General features: G+C 36.3%; 1 protein-coding gene and 1 non-coding gene across 8 annotated transcripts in view; both read right to left on the bottom strand.

Annotated features, from left to right (window-relative positions):
- LOC5577718 (high affinity cAMP-specific and IBMX-insensitive 3',5'-cyclic phosphodiesterase 8) overlaps positions 1–20,760 on the bottom strand; it is a 730,891-nt gene that overhangs the window by 532,075 nt on the left and 178,056 nt on the right. For 4 of the 7 annotated variants that reach the window (XM_021842486.1, XM_021842487.1, XM_021842485.1 and 1 more), the window contains 2 exons: positions 8,223–8,530; positions 6,990–7,591 (listed from right to left, as the gene is read on the bottom strand). In XM_021842486.1, coding sequence (XP_021698178.1) covers positions 6,990–7,415 — 426 coding nt within the window. In that variant the 5' untranslated portion in view covers positions 7,416–7,591; positions 8,223–8,530. The remainder of the gene's footprint in view (positions 1–6,989; positions 7,592–8,222; positions 8,531–20,760) is intronic. The other 3 variants (XM_021842490.1, XM_021842489.1, XM_021842491.1) reach the window with 3 other exon arrangements.
- Positions 20,241–20,312, bottom strand: Trnaa-agc. Its single transcript has one exon. It is a non-coding gene; the product is annotated as a tRNA-Ala (tRNA).

Genomic DNA, 20,760 nt, shown 5'->3' with positions numbered 1-20,760 from the left:
TTTGTGTACCACCCCTAAATTAAAAATATTTTTGCTTTAGTTTTCGTACACATTTTTTATGGGGGCTTTGAAATGTTTGGTAACCAACAATTTTATTGTATGAAAACCAAAAAATTATGACTATTTGCCCAAAATAGGGTCTGCAACACAAAAACATGTCCATGTTCTACATCTCGATATCTCTCCCTATGTCGATGATTGCTTCGGTCCCTTCATTCCGCATACGATTTCTTTTTCCATATCTTGATATCCTCCTTATCTTGATATCTCCATATCTCAATGTATTCCTGTTGATTTTTGTTAGCAATATTCTCTCTATATGTCGATATGAACATTATCAAAGGTTACTAGACCAGATTTATGCGATTCAGAACAATTTGAAAATTCGAAATGAAGCTTGTTTGTTTATTATTTTCCTAGTAACGGAGTGATTTTCAATCAAGTGTTCATTAAATCAATGTTCTTTGTCTCGATCTCTCCCTATCTCGATGGTCCCTTCGATATCGAGATGTGGAGAGGCGACTGTAGTAAAATATATTTGATATGCATCATTCCATATCAAGTGTCCACAAAAAAGGAACAAACATGTAATCGATCATCACCAAATTCAACCAAAGTTTGGTCAAATGTTCATTCATTTGAAATGTATAAAATACCAAATTTTTAGAGTATAGTGAGACAAATGTATGAGTGTGGTAAAAGCTTCCTTGTAAGATTTCTAGCTCAATTCAAAACAAACGTGATGGTGATTTGAATGCCATTCAAGTAAGAGATTCTAAATATTAAACAAAATCAATTGAGAGTTGGAAAAATGATAATTATTTGTTGGTTTTAGATGTGAAAATTGTAATTTTTGGTCGAACTTTCATTGCATGGTACAAAATAAAAATAAAATCACATTCGGTTCTTGTGTAAGGGCGTGTTTAGACCTGTCATAAAGATGCTTTGAGATGCATTTATGCATTTATTTTATGCACAATTTCTTGGGAACTATTTTTGCCCAATAGTGAGGCAAAAGTTCGAATAAGCGGTGCAAAAGTACGAGTTTTACATTGTCTCGCGGAAATCGCTCAAAATTCGTGTACCAATTACTTTTAGTTTATGGCTGATTGTACAAAAAAGTCACCAAAATTTCTACTTAGTTTTACGAAAAACAGCTATTTAAAGGTATAATAGAAAGTCGTTAGGCCGAATACCGTTAGTCAGAATGCCGTTATTCCGTTTGCCGTTACGCCAAATGCCGATAGGCCGAAGGCCTTTAGGCTAAATGCCGTTAGTACGGAAGGGTCGTTAGGCCGAAATTACATTTGACCATTTATCTCGTTCATCCCGAAAGATATGCAGAGTTGCGAAGGAGAACGTGGGGTCGTGACGGTTTTGGTTTCAGGTTGGTCGACAGCGCTGCAGAATCGTTACCCGTTTTGTGGAGTCTAACAATAAGTTTAATGTCTTTACTTCATAAAACGCCTATGAAGCATACAAAATCATTCGATTTTCCAGCAAAATATACATTTGAAAAACTGTTGTCCGAATGCCTATTATGGACCCTCCCGATGTCCATAATACGAATGTTTATAAATTTGACGTTTCCTATTATGGACCCTCCATTTGATTCCAATGTAATCCGGCTCGCTGCCGACGTGCCTATTATGGACCCACCTGGAAATGCGTATTATGGACCCTCTTGTGTGGTTTCATTTACAAAACTGTTCAATTATTTGTATTTATGCGTCTCAAACCAAATATTTTGTCTGAAACTGTTGACTAACAATGCAATCGAAGTTCCTCCGGTGGATTTTCATAGGAATAAGGTTGCTTTGAGTGTTAATTTTCTGTTTTTCTGCAGGGGGTCCATAATACGCAAAGGGTCCATAACCGGCATCGACTCCCTATAGGGTGTTTCACATAAGTCAGTGTTTTTTCCTTCAATTTAACATAAGCTTTTCTTTCTCGTTCTCCAGCTTTTTACGAGCTCTAATGACCGCAACAAGCAGGCTCGCTTTCTAATAGAGATCAAGCGTTCTGGCGTTTGGATTGGATCGTTTGACAGCAAATCGATCAGATGGATCATTAAATTTATCGATCAGCTCTGAATCGATCCAAGCCATACGTCAAATCGTTTGTTCCCTATCAGAACGCGAGCTTATGCATGGCAGCCAACATGATATTTCACAGCAGATATTGTGGGCTTCAAGGTAATGCAAATTACCCTGACCTAACAACTAACAACCCATTCGATCTAAAAATTAATGTGCCTTACGATCTGTTGAAGCTATCGGCCATTTTCGGCTAATTATGAGCTTTTCGGCCACGACCCTTTCGGCCTAATGACCTTTTCGGCCTAACGACATTTGGCATAACGGCATTCGGCCTAACGGGAAAGAGCCTTTATATCTTTTCATTGGCTATAGTTTTTCTGGAAATATTGATTATTTAACTAACGTCTAACTTTTGACTCACCTTACTTAATGCCTTTCTTACCACCTCCCGTCATTGCAAATTTGACCATAATCCATGATGTTGTATACATTTTTAAGTTTTATCTTTCAAACCATAAGACATAGAGAAAAATAATGTTTAGCACTTTAAAGAAAATCGTCTTAGAAATTAATGAAAATTTACTTATTTTGAATATTTAAATATACATCGATTTTTTGATAAATCAGTATTTACATTTTATTTGAAAATTTTCAATTCCATCGTGTTTATCTGACATTTTCCAGTCGAAAACATTTCTTTCCGTGATGCGTTTTAAGACAATCCTGAGATTATAAGAGATTTATAAGTCAGAATTTTGCATATGAAATCACAAACTTTATGTGAACTGAAGTTTGGTTTATCACTTAAAAAGTGAGCAACTTAAGCCAAAACATGCCCTTTTACCTGAACTTTTGATTGCTTTGGTATGGACCTAATACACAAATTAAAAAGTTCAAAACAGTGCTGGCAGATCATCGATTTTTTACATTTCTTCAATATTTCATTTTCAACCCTTCTACAGGCCCCGAGACGAACCAGCCACGGGCTGAAAGTCTCGTAAATAAAGCTAATAATAATAACCTTTCTACAGGCATCATTATCATAAACAACAAGAAAATTTTCATACAGCGATTACTTTTTTGTTTTTCGATATTTTAGCAAATATTTTTCAACGGTCCCCAAAAAATTCTTCTATTTTTAGAATTTGTATTGCTATTGATCATCGATGGTTTTGAAGATGTTCTGATGTTCTTTGGGGGATCTACATTTCGCATGTAAAATGTCTTTGGTTGCCTTTTAGTTTTTAGTCGATGTATTTAAAATTAATATGTAGGCTATACAATGTAAGGTTATAAAAAGGCTATCTGGAAATATCATACAAATCGTTTGAGTTGACTCCAAGAAATCTGACAATTACCATATTATGTTTTTTTTTTAGTTTTTAAGATCTTAATACGATGCGATGCTCGAAATAAAAATGTTCATTACACCAAAACGGATGAATTTTTTTGTTTCATTTTTTCACAGCAGACTCTCATTGAAGTATGAGAAAAATTCTGTAGCCTGAGATATGTTAGTGCGTTATTACAATATGTCGGTCCCGCAAGAAATTTTGGAATATCTCTGGGTCCAGATGACCAATGTACAATAAAGACACATATTCTAAAAGTTTCTTAAGAACTTGTGGAAATATGATGCAAAAATATTGAAAAACAAAAAAGTTATTGCGATTTTTTTTTGTGGTAAATAAAAAATGCTGCTAGTTAGTAGAGGTCAAATGTCAAAGGATGAAATTTCGAATAACAAAACTTAGAATCCCAAAACGTCGAAAGGACAAAACGTCGAAAGCAGCCAATTTTCAACAGCGATTTGGAATTGTATGACACATTCCATTTTTCACATCGTTCGTGCGTTTGGCACATACAGAATTATTTAATCTTTCAGAGAAGAATGATTCTTCCAAGAAATTTTCGTTGCCTCAAAATGCTCTCCTTTCAACGTTTTCCCCCCTTCAACGTTTTGGCATTCGACATTTTTAAATTCAACGTTTTGTCACCCAACCATTAGGTTTTAATCCAGACAACCAGTTTGTGAACAAAGTCGTTTATAAGTACAAATAGCATCACACCCGCAATACATGGAGTGCGAAATCGTTTGACCGACGAGTTTCCTCGCATAAAACGCTTTTTTATGGGTTCATATGTACATTTCGTTTTGTCCCGCATAAACATACAAAGTAAGTAGGATCAATCCGTAGCAGCTAGCAAATCAATTTTGTTGTTACAAATTTAGTCGTATAAGAGTGCAGTTCAGTTCGCAATAAAATATACACACTCGCATTGCATACTACGTTGCATCATATAAAATATGCACGTATATCGCGACATCTTATACGTGAAACTTTGCGCATGTAAGCATCGCATATCGCAAAAGGTATTTTCGTTATATGTACATTCTGGTTGTGTGGGGAGTTGCATTATTCAAGCCTTATTTCTTGAAAATCTATATTTTATCATGATTTTAAAATATATACAGTCAAATCTCGATATAATGACAATTTTGGTTGCGACAAATCTCTTTAGAACGACATTTCCAATGGTTCCTTCAAAATTTCCATACTAATTTTAACTTATATGGCGACATTTCTCTGTTTTGACCGTTCTCTATAACGACATTTTTGCGTTCGTTTTAGTATTTTAATTTTTAATAAATCGTTTCTGGCTTGCAGTCTTATAAAGGGCTCACGAATTTATTTTCATGGCTCCAATGTTTCGATCCCAATTTGAATCTTCTTCAGGGATAAAGAATTATTCACGACTGTTAAAAAAAATTTACCCTGTGCTGCTGTCGGCTAAATGTTTTTGGACAGTCGCAATAATTCTTTACCCCTGAAGAAGATCCAAATTGGGATCGAAACGTTGGGACCAGAAAATTATTTCGTGACCTCTTTATAAGACTGCAAGTTAGAAACGATTTATTAAAAGAAAAAAACCCTGTCAAATATCATTAGATTTAGTATTTTAGTTTATATATTGATCGTTTTCTTCCTCCATGTTCCATGACGACGTCCAACTTCTTTATTACGACGTCATTTATAGCAACTTCTCCGTATATCGACGGTGACTTACGAACTCGCTATAACGAGCTTGGACTGTAATTTAATTATTATTCAACACAATAAAACGGCTATTTTTCATTTAAAACTGGCACTGTCAACTCAAGTTTGGTTCAAGCTTTTACTTTTTTTCATTCTTTCTTAGTATGATATTGTTTTTAACAGTTCAACTTAAAATGTAATATAATACAACTGATGTGATTTCTGTACTGTATTGTTTTTTTTATTCCTTATCAACTCAGAATTTCTTAATTTTGCATTGAGGAACAAGTTTTACGTCAAAATCTAAAATTGCTTAGGATTCTAGATGTAAAATTCGAACTTTTTAGCTTCAAAACGCAATTTCTTACAATTCACCATTTCTTACAAAGGATTTGTAACGGGTGTTCAGTAAAAATGAGAATGATTTCAATACCTTTCTGTGAATAAAATAAAGTTCGTTTTTTTTCTCTCCAATAGGATTGATCTATAGACTCCCTTAATATGGGTGGCATTTTTCTTTAATTCTTTTCACTCGGATGCTTCCAGCAGTGATGCCACATACACAGATTCAGCTGTAATAAAGAAGATTTTTAAGATTTTTCTACAAAACAGGAGTTTGGGGAACGATTTTGTCATATTTTAAAAATATGTGCTGTTATACTGTTCAGTTTTTCTCATGCACTAAAGAATTCCAAAATTTTAGGAATGTTTTTACTAGCAAAGTGGGCTTCGTGGCCTTACGGTTAGCGGCGTCAGTCGTCTAGGCGTAATGTGCCACGAGATGTGGGTTCGATTCCCGCTCCAGTCGGTGGAAACTTTTCGTCAAACGAAAAATTCATCGCTGGGCTACTGGGTGTGTCGTGTTGTCCATTGCCTAATGTTAGTGATTGTTCAGTCTGTGCAGCCAATGTGCTGAAGACGGTGTAAATTGTCTTCAAAAGTGGAAAAATAACATCCCTACTAGAGACTGGATATTTTTAAAAAGGTTTTTGATGACTTAATTAGTTACAATTTAAAAATTTTTACCCTACACAGTTTTTCACTAAAATTTTTTGGGGACTGACCCAAGATAAAAAAGAGTTTTTCAACCAAAATCACAGATGGGATGTGAAAAAAATGTGACAACACTGCAGGCAGCTCAATCAAAGATTGCGTCGAAACAGCAAGCACTTCGCGAGCGTGTTGTACGGTTTTACAGTTGTGCCGAAAGAAAGGAACCCGATCAACTTGCCCCAGTGCCGTCCTGTTGAGGCTTTTTTCGGATCCCTCAGTGTCCTAGCGTACAAAAATAATTGGCGAGCCATGGATACGAAACAGTTGACCACGAGGGCCCGGAATTGTACCCGGAAGATGGACGTCAGTGCCGTCCAGTGCTCTTGTGAGAGTTTATTTTTTTGTTAAAATAAAAAATTTTGTTCATAATAAAAAATACTGAATTCATTGAGAAATAAAATTACTACATATATGACTGAAAACATCTTAAATTTTTTTATTGATCACCAGTTATGTCTAGGAATACTGTATCAAAAACAATATTTTTTTCTTGACTCCTGAAGCGATTTCCTTTAAAAGTGAGGAGAAATTTTTACTATGTCTTATAGTTTTGAAGATATAAATTGAAGAAGGTAAGCAAAACCACGGATTTTTACAATGACCGGAGGTGATCCCTTGAGCCGAGGGGTTAGCCGATAGGCATGAAAATTGGGCATTTTGCTTGTTTCAAATTAATGAACATTTGATCAAAATTTGGTTGAAATAGATGATTGTCCATTATGCGTACCGTGGACACTTGGTAATGAAGGTCATTACCTAAAAATTTTACCATGAATTTTGAAATCTGAACCACTGTGATGTCCCACGAGATTGCTCGAGAAATACAAAGTTTCGAAAAAACAAAGTCAAAACAAATTACCTTTTCTCCTGCTCCGGTTCCAGCGCCCGCGATGCCTTCCTTCCCACCCGGACCGTAACCAAGCATTTGAGCCTGATTCAATGCGGCGTTGTTCGCAAACTTATTACTGCCGGCACCATTATTGTCCGCCAAGGTCCCGGACCCGGCATTCGACAGGTTCCCCCCGTACAAACTCGAGCTGTCCTTCCGTTGATGTTGCTGCTGTTGCTGTTGATTATTACTGGAAAGGATACTCGGGGTGCACCCCATAACGACATGAGGCCGTGCCTTGAGGGTCGCTTTAGATTCGTTTCCGGTGCCACAATCTGAGGAGGGATTGAGCTCTTCCTGGTCCTGCCGGTCGTCGTATGGGTGCTGCTGGCCGCCGCCTTTTAGGACCTCTCCGACGCCGCAGAGTCCTCCGCAGCACAAACCATTGAGCCACATTCAAGAAGCGGCCGAGGAACGCTGACGAATTTCACACTCGACGGTTTAATTTAATCACTTTCTTGCGACGACACTCGAGACCTTCACATTTTAACGCTGACGCATTTTCGATTAATTTTCTTCTGCTGGAACTGACGGATATTGAGTATAACAAGAGCTTGGGTAAATTCTTTCGCCTAAAATTTGAACGATGATTTGATATTACCGGTGGTGGACTAAAATGGTCGACATTAGTTTGACCTAGTTTAATTTGTCTAAAGGTATCAGAGGTGCAAGGTCCAAGGGTAATTTTTGGTCGTGATAACTATAACTAATACTGAGTAACCCTCTATTTTCTTTATTTTGACCCTCGTTTTTCTTTCAGTGCATGTGTAATTGTGCAACATCGCACACTCATGAAAAAGTATTAGTCATAGTATAACCACGAACGAAAATGTTTACAGTGAAACTAATATCTTAGTTTTTCTGATACTTTTCGGAAAACAAATAATCTCGGCTGAACAAATGTCGACCAATTATTTTTTAAACTTTCAAGAGCAAATGCCATTTCTAAAAGCAAATTCTTCACATTTATTTCTCTTCTCCATGCATTTCTAAATGCCTTTGAGGCCTCCTCTTTTGATATCACATCAACCAATCACAGACAATAATGGAATACAATATAAACCGAACTCTTTCAACTTTTCTTCTGTCGAACAAAGATCAATACACTTCACCGATACGGAATAAGAACATTGCCTTTTTCATTGACTTTTATTGAGAAATTTTTTCGCTTCTCAGCACTCTACTCCTTCACAGAGCACCAACCTTTACGAAGCCACCTACGCACGCAACATATACTCGACGTCGCAAAGGTTTCTTCAATTTACACACAATGATGAACAAATTTCATCCTGATTCATTCGATCAGATGACTAGGAACGCTTTTCACGTATTCAGGATCCCCGCACAACACATGCTCCCAAAGAAAATTCGTTAGCGTAGATGAGCATCCGAACAATGTGCAGTTTTCAACTTCTCGATTACGCTGATGAGATTATAAAAGACGAGGGCGAAAGTTTTCCCATCCTGTTTGGCGGATGGATGTGGCGTCTGCCGAAGAAGTCGTCCATGTTCTGAAAGGAGAGAACAAAATAGAAAGAAAGACGGATTAGTACCATCAAGGTTCGGTTTGCTTCCCGATGAATGAGATTCCACGTAGAAAGCTTCCCTGTTCGATGGAAAATTAAAAATATCCTGGAGCTCTAGCTGAATGGAGAAAACTTTCACGCAATGCGAATTAATTGAAATGTTTGCTATAATAATGTTTAACAATACCCTGTGCTGTTTCTATTCAAACGTGTTCCATTTTGATACGTTCACCGTTTGGCTTTATTACGAAAGATTATCGGAAAGTCAAGTGGTTCAAAATCGACCTGCACACACTTTTTTGCATATTTGTCATATTCGAAATGTTTTCATGCGACGTAACACTACGAAAAGCATAAATATTTTCATTCATTCTGGATTTACTAACCAACTGAGATTGACCTGCATCTCAGCTTAGTGTTCTCGTGAGTGCTTGACAGATACAATGCAGTTCTGTCTTGTTTGAGTTCGGGTTTTTGCAGCATAATTTGAATTTCACCGATGGTTTCTGAAAAACCATTAAGTAGCGCATTTTTCCCCAAGTCATTTACTCTCAAGGTTGCCAAAATCAGTTTTGATATTTTTTTTTATTTTTTTATGTAAAAGCTGGGAAATATTTTTTCGTGATTACTTACGATAATGATCGAATTTTACTAAAATATCATTTATCTTGGATACTTTGCGGTGGCGCGTTATACCGTAATGATGCATTTAACACCTATCTCCCTTACACAACATTTCGATCAGAAATATGCTCAAGGCAGTGTCCATTAATGACGTAGCATTTTTTGGCCAATTTTTGACACTCCTCTCCCTCATCGTAGCTTTTTTCCCATACCTAATACAGGTCGGACTCGATTATCCGGAGTATCGATTTTTTTTTCACTCCGGATAATCGAATCCTCCGGATAATCGAATCACTAAGAAAAAATTGAAATCTTCGATAAAAGAACATAAATATTATCTATTTTTGTTGTTTTATTTTTATGATGCGGTGCAGTAGCCAGAAATTATTTCTAGGAACAGTAAGTGTCATTACAAGAAAAAAACAATATTTGGCCAGCATACACAATAACAACACTTTTTCAACCCCCACTTTTCTTAAATACGTTCAAAACTGCAAAACCATTCATATTGTATATTGCAATACCAAATTATCTCATATTTATGCATAACAATTGAAAAACAAGAACATCAAAAAACAAATTCCGGATAATCGAGTCTAAAATTCCGGATAATCGAATCCCGGATAATCGAGTCCCCGGATAATCGAGTCTGCGGATAATCGAGTCCGACCTGTACATGGTTCGTAGCAAAATCGTAGACGCCCCCTTCCCCCTCAAATGCTACGTCATTTATGGACGGTCCCCAATAGAAAATGAATTGTAATATACTGTTTTTCATAATGACCAACAATAATTTTTCGTTTGCAGTTAAATGTAAATTAAGTAGAACATCTGACATCTAAAATATGCATGCTTGCTTTGATCGACAGTGATTTCAGACGAGTCACATGAATCTGCTCAATTTACAAAATAGACCCCTAATATATGAACCAGTCATATCATTAGCCAACAGATCCGCCGAAGTATAATACGATTATTCACATTTTTAAGCTGACAAACACTATGACGATACAACACAATTCATTTTGTTTTCTCAACTATACAAACATATAAACATGTTTTTTTTTTGGTTATCAAAAAGTCTTTAACTTTTCATCAGAAAAAAAAAATGTATCAATATTCTTTTTTTTTGGCATCGCGTCCCTACTGGAACAGATCATACTTCTCAGGTTATTGTTGTTAGGAGCACTTCCACAGTTATTAACTGAGAGCTTTCTTTGCCATATTTTTCATTTTGCATTCGTATATCGTATGTATTAGTATCGATGATACTTTATGTCCAAGGAAGTTAATTAAATTTTCATTACGAAAGACTCTTGTATCTATTTGTTTCCATTAGCCATATCTTTTATGTTTGCGTTTCAATTAGTCTTGAAAGTAATGGGACGACAATTTTACTAAGAAACTTGAAATAATAAAAATTAAACACAAAAAAATAACAATTTTTTAATGGGCCACCCTACATCAATAGCGAAAAATGCTCTAAAACGGTTAATTTTTGAGCTAGGAAAAAACTTTTTTTATCAAATCAGCTTGAAATTTTCCGATCTTCAACTTCGTTGAACAAACTATATCAATATTCCGTAAATTAAAAAAGTTTTGATGGTTATCTTTTTTTACATAGGGCCATCCTAATTTTCGTTCCGACCAAAAAAATTGTTTATATATTAGAAACAACATTGTATAACATTATTTTTACGTAAAATCGCAATTGAAGGCGTGAGTTCCATCTTTCCTCCTAAAACCTCAATCCGTCCCACTGTGCATCGTTCGTTGATGAAAAATACCACCAAAACTGCTAAAACTTTGCTCACTCGTACCAATAGTTGTGGTAAAGTATTCCTAAAATGGAGGATCTCATAGGAAAACAACGGATACCGCAACTATTGGAACACAAATAAAAAATATACCGCAACTAAAGGAATAGTGTACCAATAGTGGAGGTATTATTTTTCACCGACATGCCTTTGGTTACAGCGATGAAATTATGATTCTTATTTAGTAAATGGGGGTTAATTTTCGTTAAAACAATAGTATGCATTAATTGCCCATTTTGTATTTTAAGCGGGTTAATGAAATTGAATTGTGCTTAGTTCCTCCACTATTGGAACATTTACCCTAACAAAATTGGAGTCATTCGGATTTGAGACAATTGAGAAAATATGGTTTTCTTCTTCTTAATTGTTTTTGAAAGACAAACTCGATAAGAAAAGACACTAGGAGATTAGTGGGTAGTTTGCGCGTAGATGGAGGGATTGCTGTACCTTTTGAAAGAAAAAAATGGTTGAATAAACTAAATAAGTGCGTATTGCAGCATACTCTTCGCCATTGAAATGTAGGATAATATGTTGATGCAAAAAGCGTTTCAGCTGCTTTATAAAATGTAAAAAGCCGAGAATCCGTCAAAAACGCGGATAACTTATAATTTATTAAACCTAAGACAGCTGACTTAAATAAAACTTCCTCCTATCTACCTCATCAGCCGCGACCAGATAGATAGCCACACCACCAACGCCGTAATTCCGCTGATTTTCGGACTAAGTGCAGGAGGAAAAGCAGGAAATTTTTCCACTCCTGACTAATGGGTTTGACCACCCGCATGGAGCACCATCAGTGCGGTATAACGTCAGATGCGATGGATTTAAAGGATGATGGAACTTTCATGGCCCAACGATAATCGATTAATTCGTACACGCTGTTTACGAGTGCCGGCCGGCGGCAGATGTAATGCTGCGGTGTTCTTTTTTTGTGACTTTTTTTTATCCTGCGGGGTACTTTTTCATTCATGCTCTAGTTACAACGGAACCGGAAAAGCGTCGAACAACGTTGCTCATTTCAAACGCAGGAAATGAACAGTGAGTGCAATTTTTTATGGTGTGGTAAACCAGGAAGTAATAATAATTTGTTGGAGAGGTTTTTGTAGAAACGCTATTTAAAGTACACCAGTGGCGTACATTAATTACCTCACGCATAATGCATCACCATAGATATATAATTCTCACGATCTTGCTACGAAAATTATATTTCAGGATCTGCAAAACAAGATACATTAGGGGAATCAAGGCTTCTTTTCAAATCGCAAAGGAAGGAGACTGTCGCGTTTTGTCAGATACTCTTTAAGAACGCGAACTTCTTCTCAAACATCGTGAAGAGAAAAAGCACAATTTCTTTACTTACCACGACAAAACTGATCATTTTTTCAAGGTCGTCTTGAAAGGTCTCTAAAGTGACTATAAGCCACCTGAAGAGATTTTTTAATGTTTTAACATCAAGGTATATTTGACATCAAACTACTTAAACACACAGAACGATTAAAAATTTGAAGATTATTAAATTATCGCGTATGGCAAAGTGAGGAATCATTATGTCTATAACTGGTACACCTACCCTACTTGGATTTTCTCCAGTCCAAGTAATCATTAAGAAAAAGAAAACCCAATCTGACATTCGTCGGTAAGGGCCTTCACAAGAATATTATTTAGTTCACTTCAACAAAAGTGATCTAAATCAAGGTATCTTGATCTAAATAATATTAAAGCCTTAGAAAAAGCAGGACATGGGAAAAATTTCAGAAACCTGGAGGAAATTTCTAGAACCCCACTCAGTGCCATCGGCAAATGCAATTTAAAATGTTGTTAATATATGACGTAGGACTCAGAAACATATTCCGTTCAATTTGTGACTCCAGTTTACCCCAACCGATCCCCCAGTCAATTAACCTGCCCTTCGTTTTTGTTGGCGCGTTACCTACGTTTAAATATGAACGATTGAGATGTAAATCCTTTCTGCAGCTAATTACTGCGATGAAAACTACTCACAGCCAGTGGAAAATTGAAATGTTTACACTAATAAATCGTTCCAACCCCGGATCTAGGCATTTCATTTCCCTGGAAGATTTGCATCAAGGTAACGCTGCGTGCCAAAATGGGGATAAATTACCTCGGAATGAAAAGCAAACACACACAAACACTCCAGTGACCAGGTCCAAAAGTCAAGCCAGTCCGGATGGGCCAATATGTTGAAATTGAAATGAAAAACAACCTTGCCTGCTGGGCCACACTGTGCAAGATGAGAAGATCCATTTGATAAATTGAAATAAACATTATATTTTAGGGAATGCATTTGACAGCACGGTAATGATGTTCCCGGAGCGGTAGGTGTATATAAATTTTCCTGCTGCTCCAACGAAACCGGTGATGACGGTGGATATCGTCGTATCATCGCCTTCCAAACATCTATGGAAGACACCTTCCGGCGGCGAATCTCATCAGACAAAAAGCGTGAACATTTACAAAGCGATAATAAGATGGGCCTGTCGCATCTTGGTCTGGGCTCTTCGAGCACAAGACAGTGACATTATCAAACGAAAATTTATGTTCATGCATTTGGGCTTTATTTGGTTTTGCTGGATATGTGCTGGTACACGGTTATTTAAATTTAGATTCTCGCTCCAGTCCACTTTTTGGATTGCATTCAGGTCCCATAACAACTGCAAAATTTCAGCTCGATCGTAGAAACTATATTTAGCCGTTCAAAGTTTGCATGGGATTTACTATGGGAAAACTTACTTTTGAAAAGAAAAATCGCAAGAGGTCTCCCATTGGCCTCTATAAAAATACTTTTTTATCATAACTTGTTACTTAAATTTTTAACATTTTTCATGTCTTCTACAATGTTATTTAACATCTTAAAACGCGTGTTTTTGCTGAACATCGCACGTCTCTATCTCTTAAAGTAAAAGATTTACAGTCGAATTCGTTTTAATAAAGCTTACTTGTTTGATAGTAAAAATCCATGCAAAGCGACAAAAGTTTTTATCAAATGCCGAAAGGGGAGATATGGTACTCTCATGATTTGTAAGAGTTGTCTGCGCCATTTTGCAAGCGACAAAAGTTTTTATCAAATGCCGAAAGGGGAGATATGGTACTCTCATGATTTGTAAGAGTTGTCTGCGCCATTTTGCGCCGAAGCCAGTTATAGAGGCCTAAACTACCCCTTGAAAAAGAGTAATTTATGAATAACTTTGTTACCGTAATCCGGGGTAATATTGATCAGTTTTAAGGATATTTCTTAAATATTTCATTCAAAAATGCAAATGTTGTGAGTTTTACATTTTGAAAACAAGTACTGCCACCCATAGCTCGTGACTATATACTGTATTTTGTTGTTTGAAAGAATTAAGCATGTTTAAAAAAGTGTTTTATGTGATTTTTTCATTCAGTTGATATGGGGTAACATTGATCATCCATGTAAATAACGTTCGGTAATACTGAAAATGTCGTTACTTACTGAAATCATGGCCCCTGAAGCCAAATATGAAGTCCAACCGCTTACATCTGAGTTATTTTAAAATTAAAAACACCTCGAACAGCGAAATACGCCTAAAGGTCGGCAATTTTCTAAGGGAATTCTACATTCTTAACAGTAATTCGTTAATATTGCCTGATTGAACATACACTCCCGTGCAAAAGTTTGGGTTCACCCCCTCAAAAACATACAAAAGTGATCTGTCCATATCTCTGTGATTACACGTCCAATTGAAACTCTTCAAGCCGCATTCGAAAGGCAAAGAGTTATTATTACTTCGTATGTATTTTTCCAAAAACATTTTCTGAATTTTGTATACTAATTTTTTACTTAAAAATGTGACATTTTTCAAAAAACACACTGAAAATTCATATTCAATTTCCTCAGCATTGGGTCGACCAAAATTTTAAATCAAAGTGTCATTAGAATCGTAATCTTATATTCTTTGAAGAGACCCCACGAAATTTTTGCGGAAAAATCTGGAAAGCATTCAAAATCAATGAAACAGTCAGTCAAGTCATCGTGCAAAAGTTTGGGTTCACCTGAGCCGCATGCACATCATTTTTGTCAATATCTCTGCCATTTTTCAACCGATTTTAACAGTTTAAAGCTTTTTTGAGCGCAAACAATGGCGCGTACATGATCGGTTTGAGATTTCACAGATTTAGGTAAGTTCAGGTGAACCCAAACTTTTGCACGATACACCATACTGAGGGGTGAACCCAAACTTTTGCACGATGACTTGACTGACTGTTTCATTGATTTTGAATACTTTCCAGATTTTTCCGCCAAAATTATGTGGGGTCTCTTCAAAGAATATAAGATTACGATTCTATTGACACTTTGATTTAAAATTTTGGTCGACCCAATGCTGAGGAAATTGAATATGAATTTTCAGTGTGTTTTTTGAAAAATATCACAACTTTAAGTAAAAATTTAGTATACAAAATTCAAAAAATGTTTTTGGAAAAATACATACGAAGTAAGAATAACTCTTTGCCTTTCGAATGCGACTTAGAGAGTTTCAATAAGACGTGTAATCTCAGAGATATGGACAGAACACTTTTGTATGTTTTTGAGGGGGTGAACCCAAACTTATGCACGGGAGTGTACTTATAAAAGTTTTGACAGCGGAATCGTTTTTGGCGATGCCATTTATAGTAGGAACCGCATTTTCCTTGCTCATATCGCTTGCAGAACTTATGTGAGACATGAATCTTCGGTAGTGTCATCCTTAACCATTGAAATCATTGTTTCGCAAACTTGACAAATTTACGCATAAAGTTAACGCAATTTTTTACAAAAATCTTAGTTTTCAATAGCTTATGAGTATAAGAAAGAGAAGCAATATTCATGCTTTGAAAAGTATCAACAATAAATGATGATCCAACTTATTACGAGATGAGCCATTCCGATCAATGTTACCCCGCTGATCAATGATACCCCGGATTACGGTACTTCAAAAGATAGAGTGATTATATGTTCAGCAAAAACACGGGTTTTTTCATGAAAAACAACCAGACATAAAAATTAAACTACAAAGTTTTATTATAATCTGTTTGTTTAAACAAGTTAAAGTGACATACTTCATATGATTTCTAGCATATAAACTTCAAAAGGGCGCAACTCAAAATTCTGGCTAAGGATTTTTTTAAAATTCGGCCCAGAGGTGCAGAACAATGTCAGGAATCAACTTCCGACTGCCGTTTTGATGGTATGATTATAGCTGAAATTCGAGCACCGTAAATGACAGTTCAGTTCTCTCTCGTTTTTTTTTCGACTTTTCCGGTGAGTATCTCAGGTTTTTTATACCGTTTTGATTCATATTACGAACATTTAAGGCCTCAATGAAGTATAACCCATCAGGAAGCATATAAAATAAATCAATCTGTATGATTTCTCGGCGCTATCGAGTCTTCAAAACACTTAACTTTCGAATTATGGGTGAAGATTTTGTTTCTGATACATGAATAATTTCAAATAAATAAAAATGTGTGGACTTTTCATGATTCTTATTCCGGACGCTTCTTTACTTTTGCTCCATATTCCGGACACTTTGATTCAAATTCCGGACAGTTCATGAAAATCATAAAAAGACAAGTCAAATCATTGTTTGAAACTGGAAAACCACTAAAGGGGCGTCTAATGCAGTTGAGTACACCCCAACCTCTTTTTACGACCGTTATCGGGGGGTCGTAAGAAAATCGGTCGTAAATAAATTACGGTTATAATTATGTTTTTTGAAAAATGCAACGTCTAGATGCAGAAATACTGATTCAAGATATTGGGCAAAGTTGAAGCATGGGTTGAGAACTTTCCAAAATGGCTGTTCAAGTTTTCATATTTTGGTAATAGATGGCAACACTGCTCGATTGTTATCAGAAGAGCCAATTTTATGGGGGTGTGATATGCATATACCAAAAATCTTTAAAGATAACGCTTCAACGCCAAAGTTGAAGGAAGTGTTGCGTGTCATACAGTCGTTCAAACCACAAATGTTCATGTGACTGGCAACACTGTTTAAGAAGAATAAAGAAAAGATCAAAACCATAAAACTTGAGCGGAACAGAAAAATATAACGCTTAGCAACATAGCAATACTCTTCAACTGTAATCCAGTTTTTCATGAAGGGTTCAAAATTTTGTCGTAGCTGCCAACACTGCTTACGTGAAATTGCGCCACCAGGCAGTACAAGTATGCATGCAACTATTGTTTTGCGGATATCTCAGAATCCTGACCACTTAGAAAGATGGTGTCTTCGGCAAAGTTGTTCAGTAGCTCAAGGCCTATCATTATTCTAGCCAAGAGATTCGAGATTTTGCCACCAGGCGGCACTAGTGAGCATAGAACTTTTGTTTTGCGAATAGCTCAGGATCCTGACCACTTAGAAAGATGGCGTCTTCAGCAAAGTTGTTCATCAGCTCAAGCGCTATCATTACAAAAGTTATGAGATTCAAAATTTTGCCACTAGGCGGCGCTAATAAACATGAAACATTTGTTTTGCGGATATCTCAGGATCCTGACCACTTAGAAAGATGGCGCCTTCGGCAAAGTTGTTCATTAGCTAGCGCCGCCTGATGGCAGAATTCTGAATCTCATAGCTTTTATAACGATAGTCCTTGAGCTACTGAACAACTTTGTCGAAGACGCCACCTCTCTAAGTGGTCAGCCCAGCGTGATGCTTCATCGTTTGGCGCCAACAAGCAAACGCGCCAATTCTGTTAAACACTGCGCGTTAAAAGAAATGAATTGTCTTCTGTACTTTGCGCCTATAAAAGGCATGCCTAATTTGAATGTTTTGTATATAGCTTCTTTCATTACCCACTGAGTAGGCACGCTGCCCCTCGATGGTAATAAATCGATTAATATTATCGTCTTTGTCCGCAGACGAAACAATGTCTTATTCATTATATTAAATATGAATCATGAAGAAAAAATTAGCATTACTTTTAAAATTTATTGAGAAATTTTCAATGGAATTTCAGAAATCAGGAGCTATTCTGAGGTAGCGTCCATTTATTACGCAACGCTAAAATTGGAAATTATTGACCCCCTCCCCCCTCCGTAACGCTTTTTGTAAGAAATTTTTCAAATTTTTGTATGAGCCGTAACGCTTGAGCCTACTCCCCCCTCCCCCTTGAACGTTACGTAATTTGTGGATGCCTCCTTATGAGAATCCTGCAACTTTTCAAAACTCCTAAAATTTATGTTTTTGTTTTAGATTCTTCAAAGTGTTACGCGAATGAAGGAGAAACGACAATACCTAGGATCAACGAGAGATAAGTGTTCATTTTTAATCTTTTCTCTAGAGGTGAATGACTACAGGATAATTGAAACCTCTCTGATGAATAAAAAACAACGAATTCGAAAAAAAAAGTTACATCAGAATCTTCTTTTGAAATTGTCCTTCAAAACTAACAGAATATTTGACTTCTGGGTTCCTCAGAATTTCGCCAGAAAGCCTCTAGGAATTCCACTCTGGAATTTTATTTTTCAAAATTCAAAGTCACTTTCAATAATTGATAAAATTATTTCAAAAGAACTATTTTAAGAATAATTCTTTGAATTTTTTTATGAACTTCCCAATAAATCCCTACTGAATCGGATTATTTTACTCTGAACATTCGAAGGCAAGAAACATTCCAAAAATACTTTTCGTAGATAATTCGGGGACTAAGTAGAATTTAAGGAAAAAAACAACAATTTCTGTTTTAATTTGTGACATATTTTGGAAATATTTCTGAAGGACTTTTGATGAACTTCGAGTAAACTTGGAGGATTTCACAGAGGAATTTATTGTATTGTCTGTGAAATATCTCAGTATAATATTTGACAGAATCCACGATTTTTTAGAGGAATTGTGAGGAAAACTTTTTTTAGTTAAATCCAAGAACATATTTCAGAATAAATTTGTGGATAAAAATTAGACATGGGAGGAATTGTTGTACTACATGAGAAATTCACGTTGAAAGTATGAACAAATGTCACAGTATTATTAAACTAATTTCCAAGAGATTTGTAGCAAAAGCTTTCAAGCCTCTTTTCGATATTCCTGGAGGAAATTGATTTTTCTATAACTCTTCAAGGAATATAGAAGAATGGTTTCAAAAGTTTTGCCACAAATCTGTTGGAAGTTAGGCAAATAATTTTTGGAATTTCTTAAAGATATACTTTTATTCTTGGTAGAATATGGTTCATAGTTTGTTCGCGCTCATCAGAAGCATCATCGAAACCAAAAAATGGTGTGTGGCGTAGACGCATGAATCCCAGGTTGTATCGAGTGTACAAAGATGCGAATATTATCAAGCATGTGGAATACGACAGACTTCAGTGGGCTGGTCACTTAGTGCGAAAGTCGGAAGAAAGAATTGCGAAAATAATATTAAGCAAGGAACCAGGTAATAGTCGGCGACCACGATACGCTGGCAATACGCAGTGAGAGAGGACCTGGCGACCCTAAACGTTCGAGCAACTAGAGAAATATCGCCAAAGAAAGACGAAGCTCCTACGGAAGAAAAAATAATTATCTGCAATCTCGTGTGATATATATTACTCCTAACATGCTATAACAACGGATTGTTAAGTAACACGACCAGAGAGCTAAATTACAAAAATATCCATAAATTTCAAACAAGTAAATAATGAATTTCAGTCATTTCTCGAGTCCCATAACTTCAAAAACTGAAAAGCTTTCAAATGGTGACGTAAAAATAATATCGCTTGGTTTATTATTCAATTTTATACAAATACTTTCCCTAAACTGGTCGGCTATTGGTAAGTCGACCCTATGATTTATTAATTCATCTATAGTGAACACATTAACCCAATTAGTCACTATTTGTATTTCTGATACCCAATGATACTTCGTTTACAAACATGCAAGTCTAATAATAGCAAACCGAGCATCTTTGGCAGCTCGCTCCAAATTATTAAATAAACATATCACTAACAGGGCTAGAACTACGGGGTCGTGATTCGTGTCACGTATGTTCAAACATGCGCTGCTATACTTATGTGGGCGGGGTTTGCCTCTCTACTTCAGTGCTGATTGTTTTTGGCGGTTGAATTCAGAAATGTGGCGTTAATCATTGGCCTGATTAGGGTTTTAGTACCGGTAGTACCGGTACCGAAAGTACCGGTAATACCGAACATTTTTTGGTACCGAAGTACCGGTACTGGAAAGTATTCAGTACCGAAAATTAATTAACTCATTACGCGTGGTAAAGATGGACAAATTATGGGTGAAATTATGAAAAAAATCCACGTGCTCGGCTGGGATTCGAACCCAGGACACTTGTATGCTAGACGAGCGCTTTACCAACTAAGCTACCGAGCCACTTGGTGACCCAATAACTGAGTTGGTTACAAGTTTAGAATTCAAATCCCTCGTGTCAATAGAAGACGGGAACGATTTTTGTTTAAAATTTATAATTAATTGTTCCAATGTTCCAACATAGGATATTCTCTGTAACTCATTAGTACTATACCAGGGAAAGAGCTCCAGAATCACTTCCAAAATTTTATTTTGAATTTTCTGCAGAGCTTTTCTCCTAGAATTAGAACAGTTCTTGTGTTTCCTTATTTTCCAACCTTCCAGGACGCGAGCAAATTGTGCCTTGCAGTGTACTTTTCAACAAAGCGCGCCAATTCATGTCTTGGGTACTAAAGCAATTGTTATCCATACATTTAGGCATTACAAAGTTCCACATTACATACATTCACCTTTTCTTAGGAATACCCCTAACGTGCAGTCACAAACATAAACAGAAAAAGGTTTGGCCTTC

This window comes from Aedes aegypti, chromosome 2 (assembly GCF_002204515.2).
Source record: "Aedes aegypti strain LVP_AGWG chromosome 2, AaegL5.0 Primary Assembly, whole genome shotgun sequence".
Taxonomy (NCBI): Eukaryota; Metazoa; Arthropoda; class Insecta; order Diptera; family Culicidae; genus Aedes; species Aedes aegypti.
Note: the sequence above shows the minus strand (reverse complement) of the source record. Positions and strands in the feature narration are given on the sequence as shown.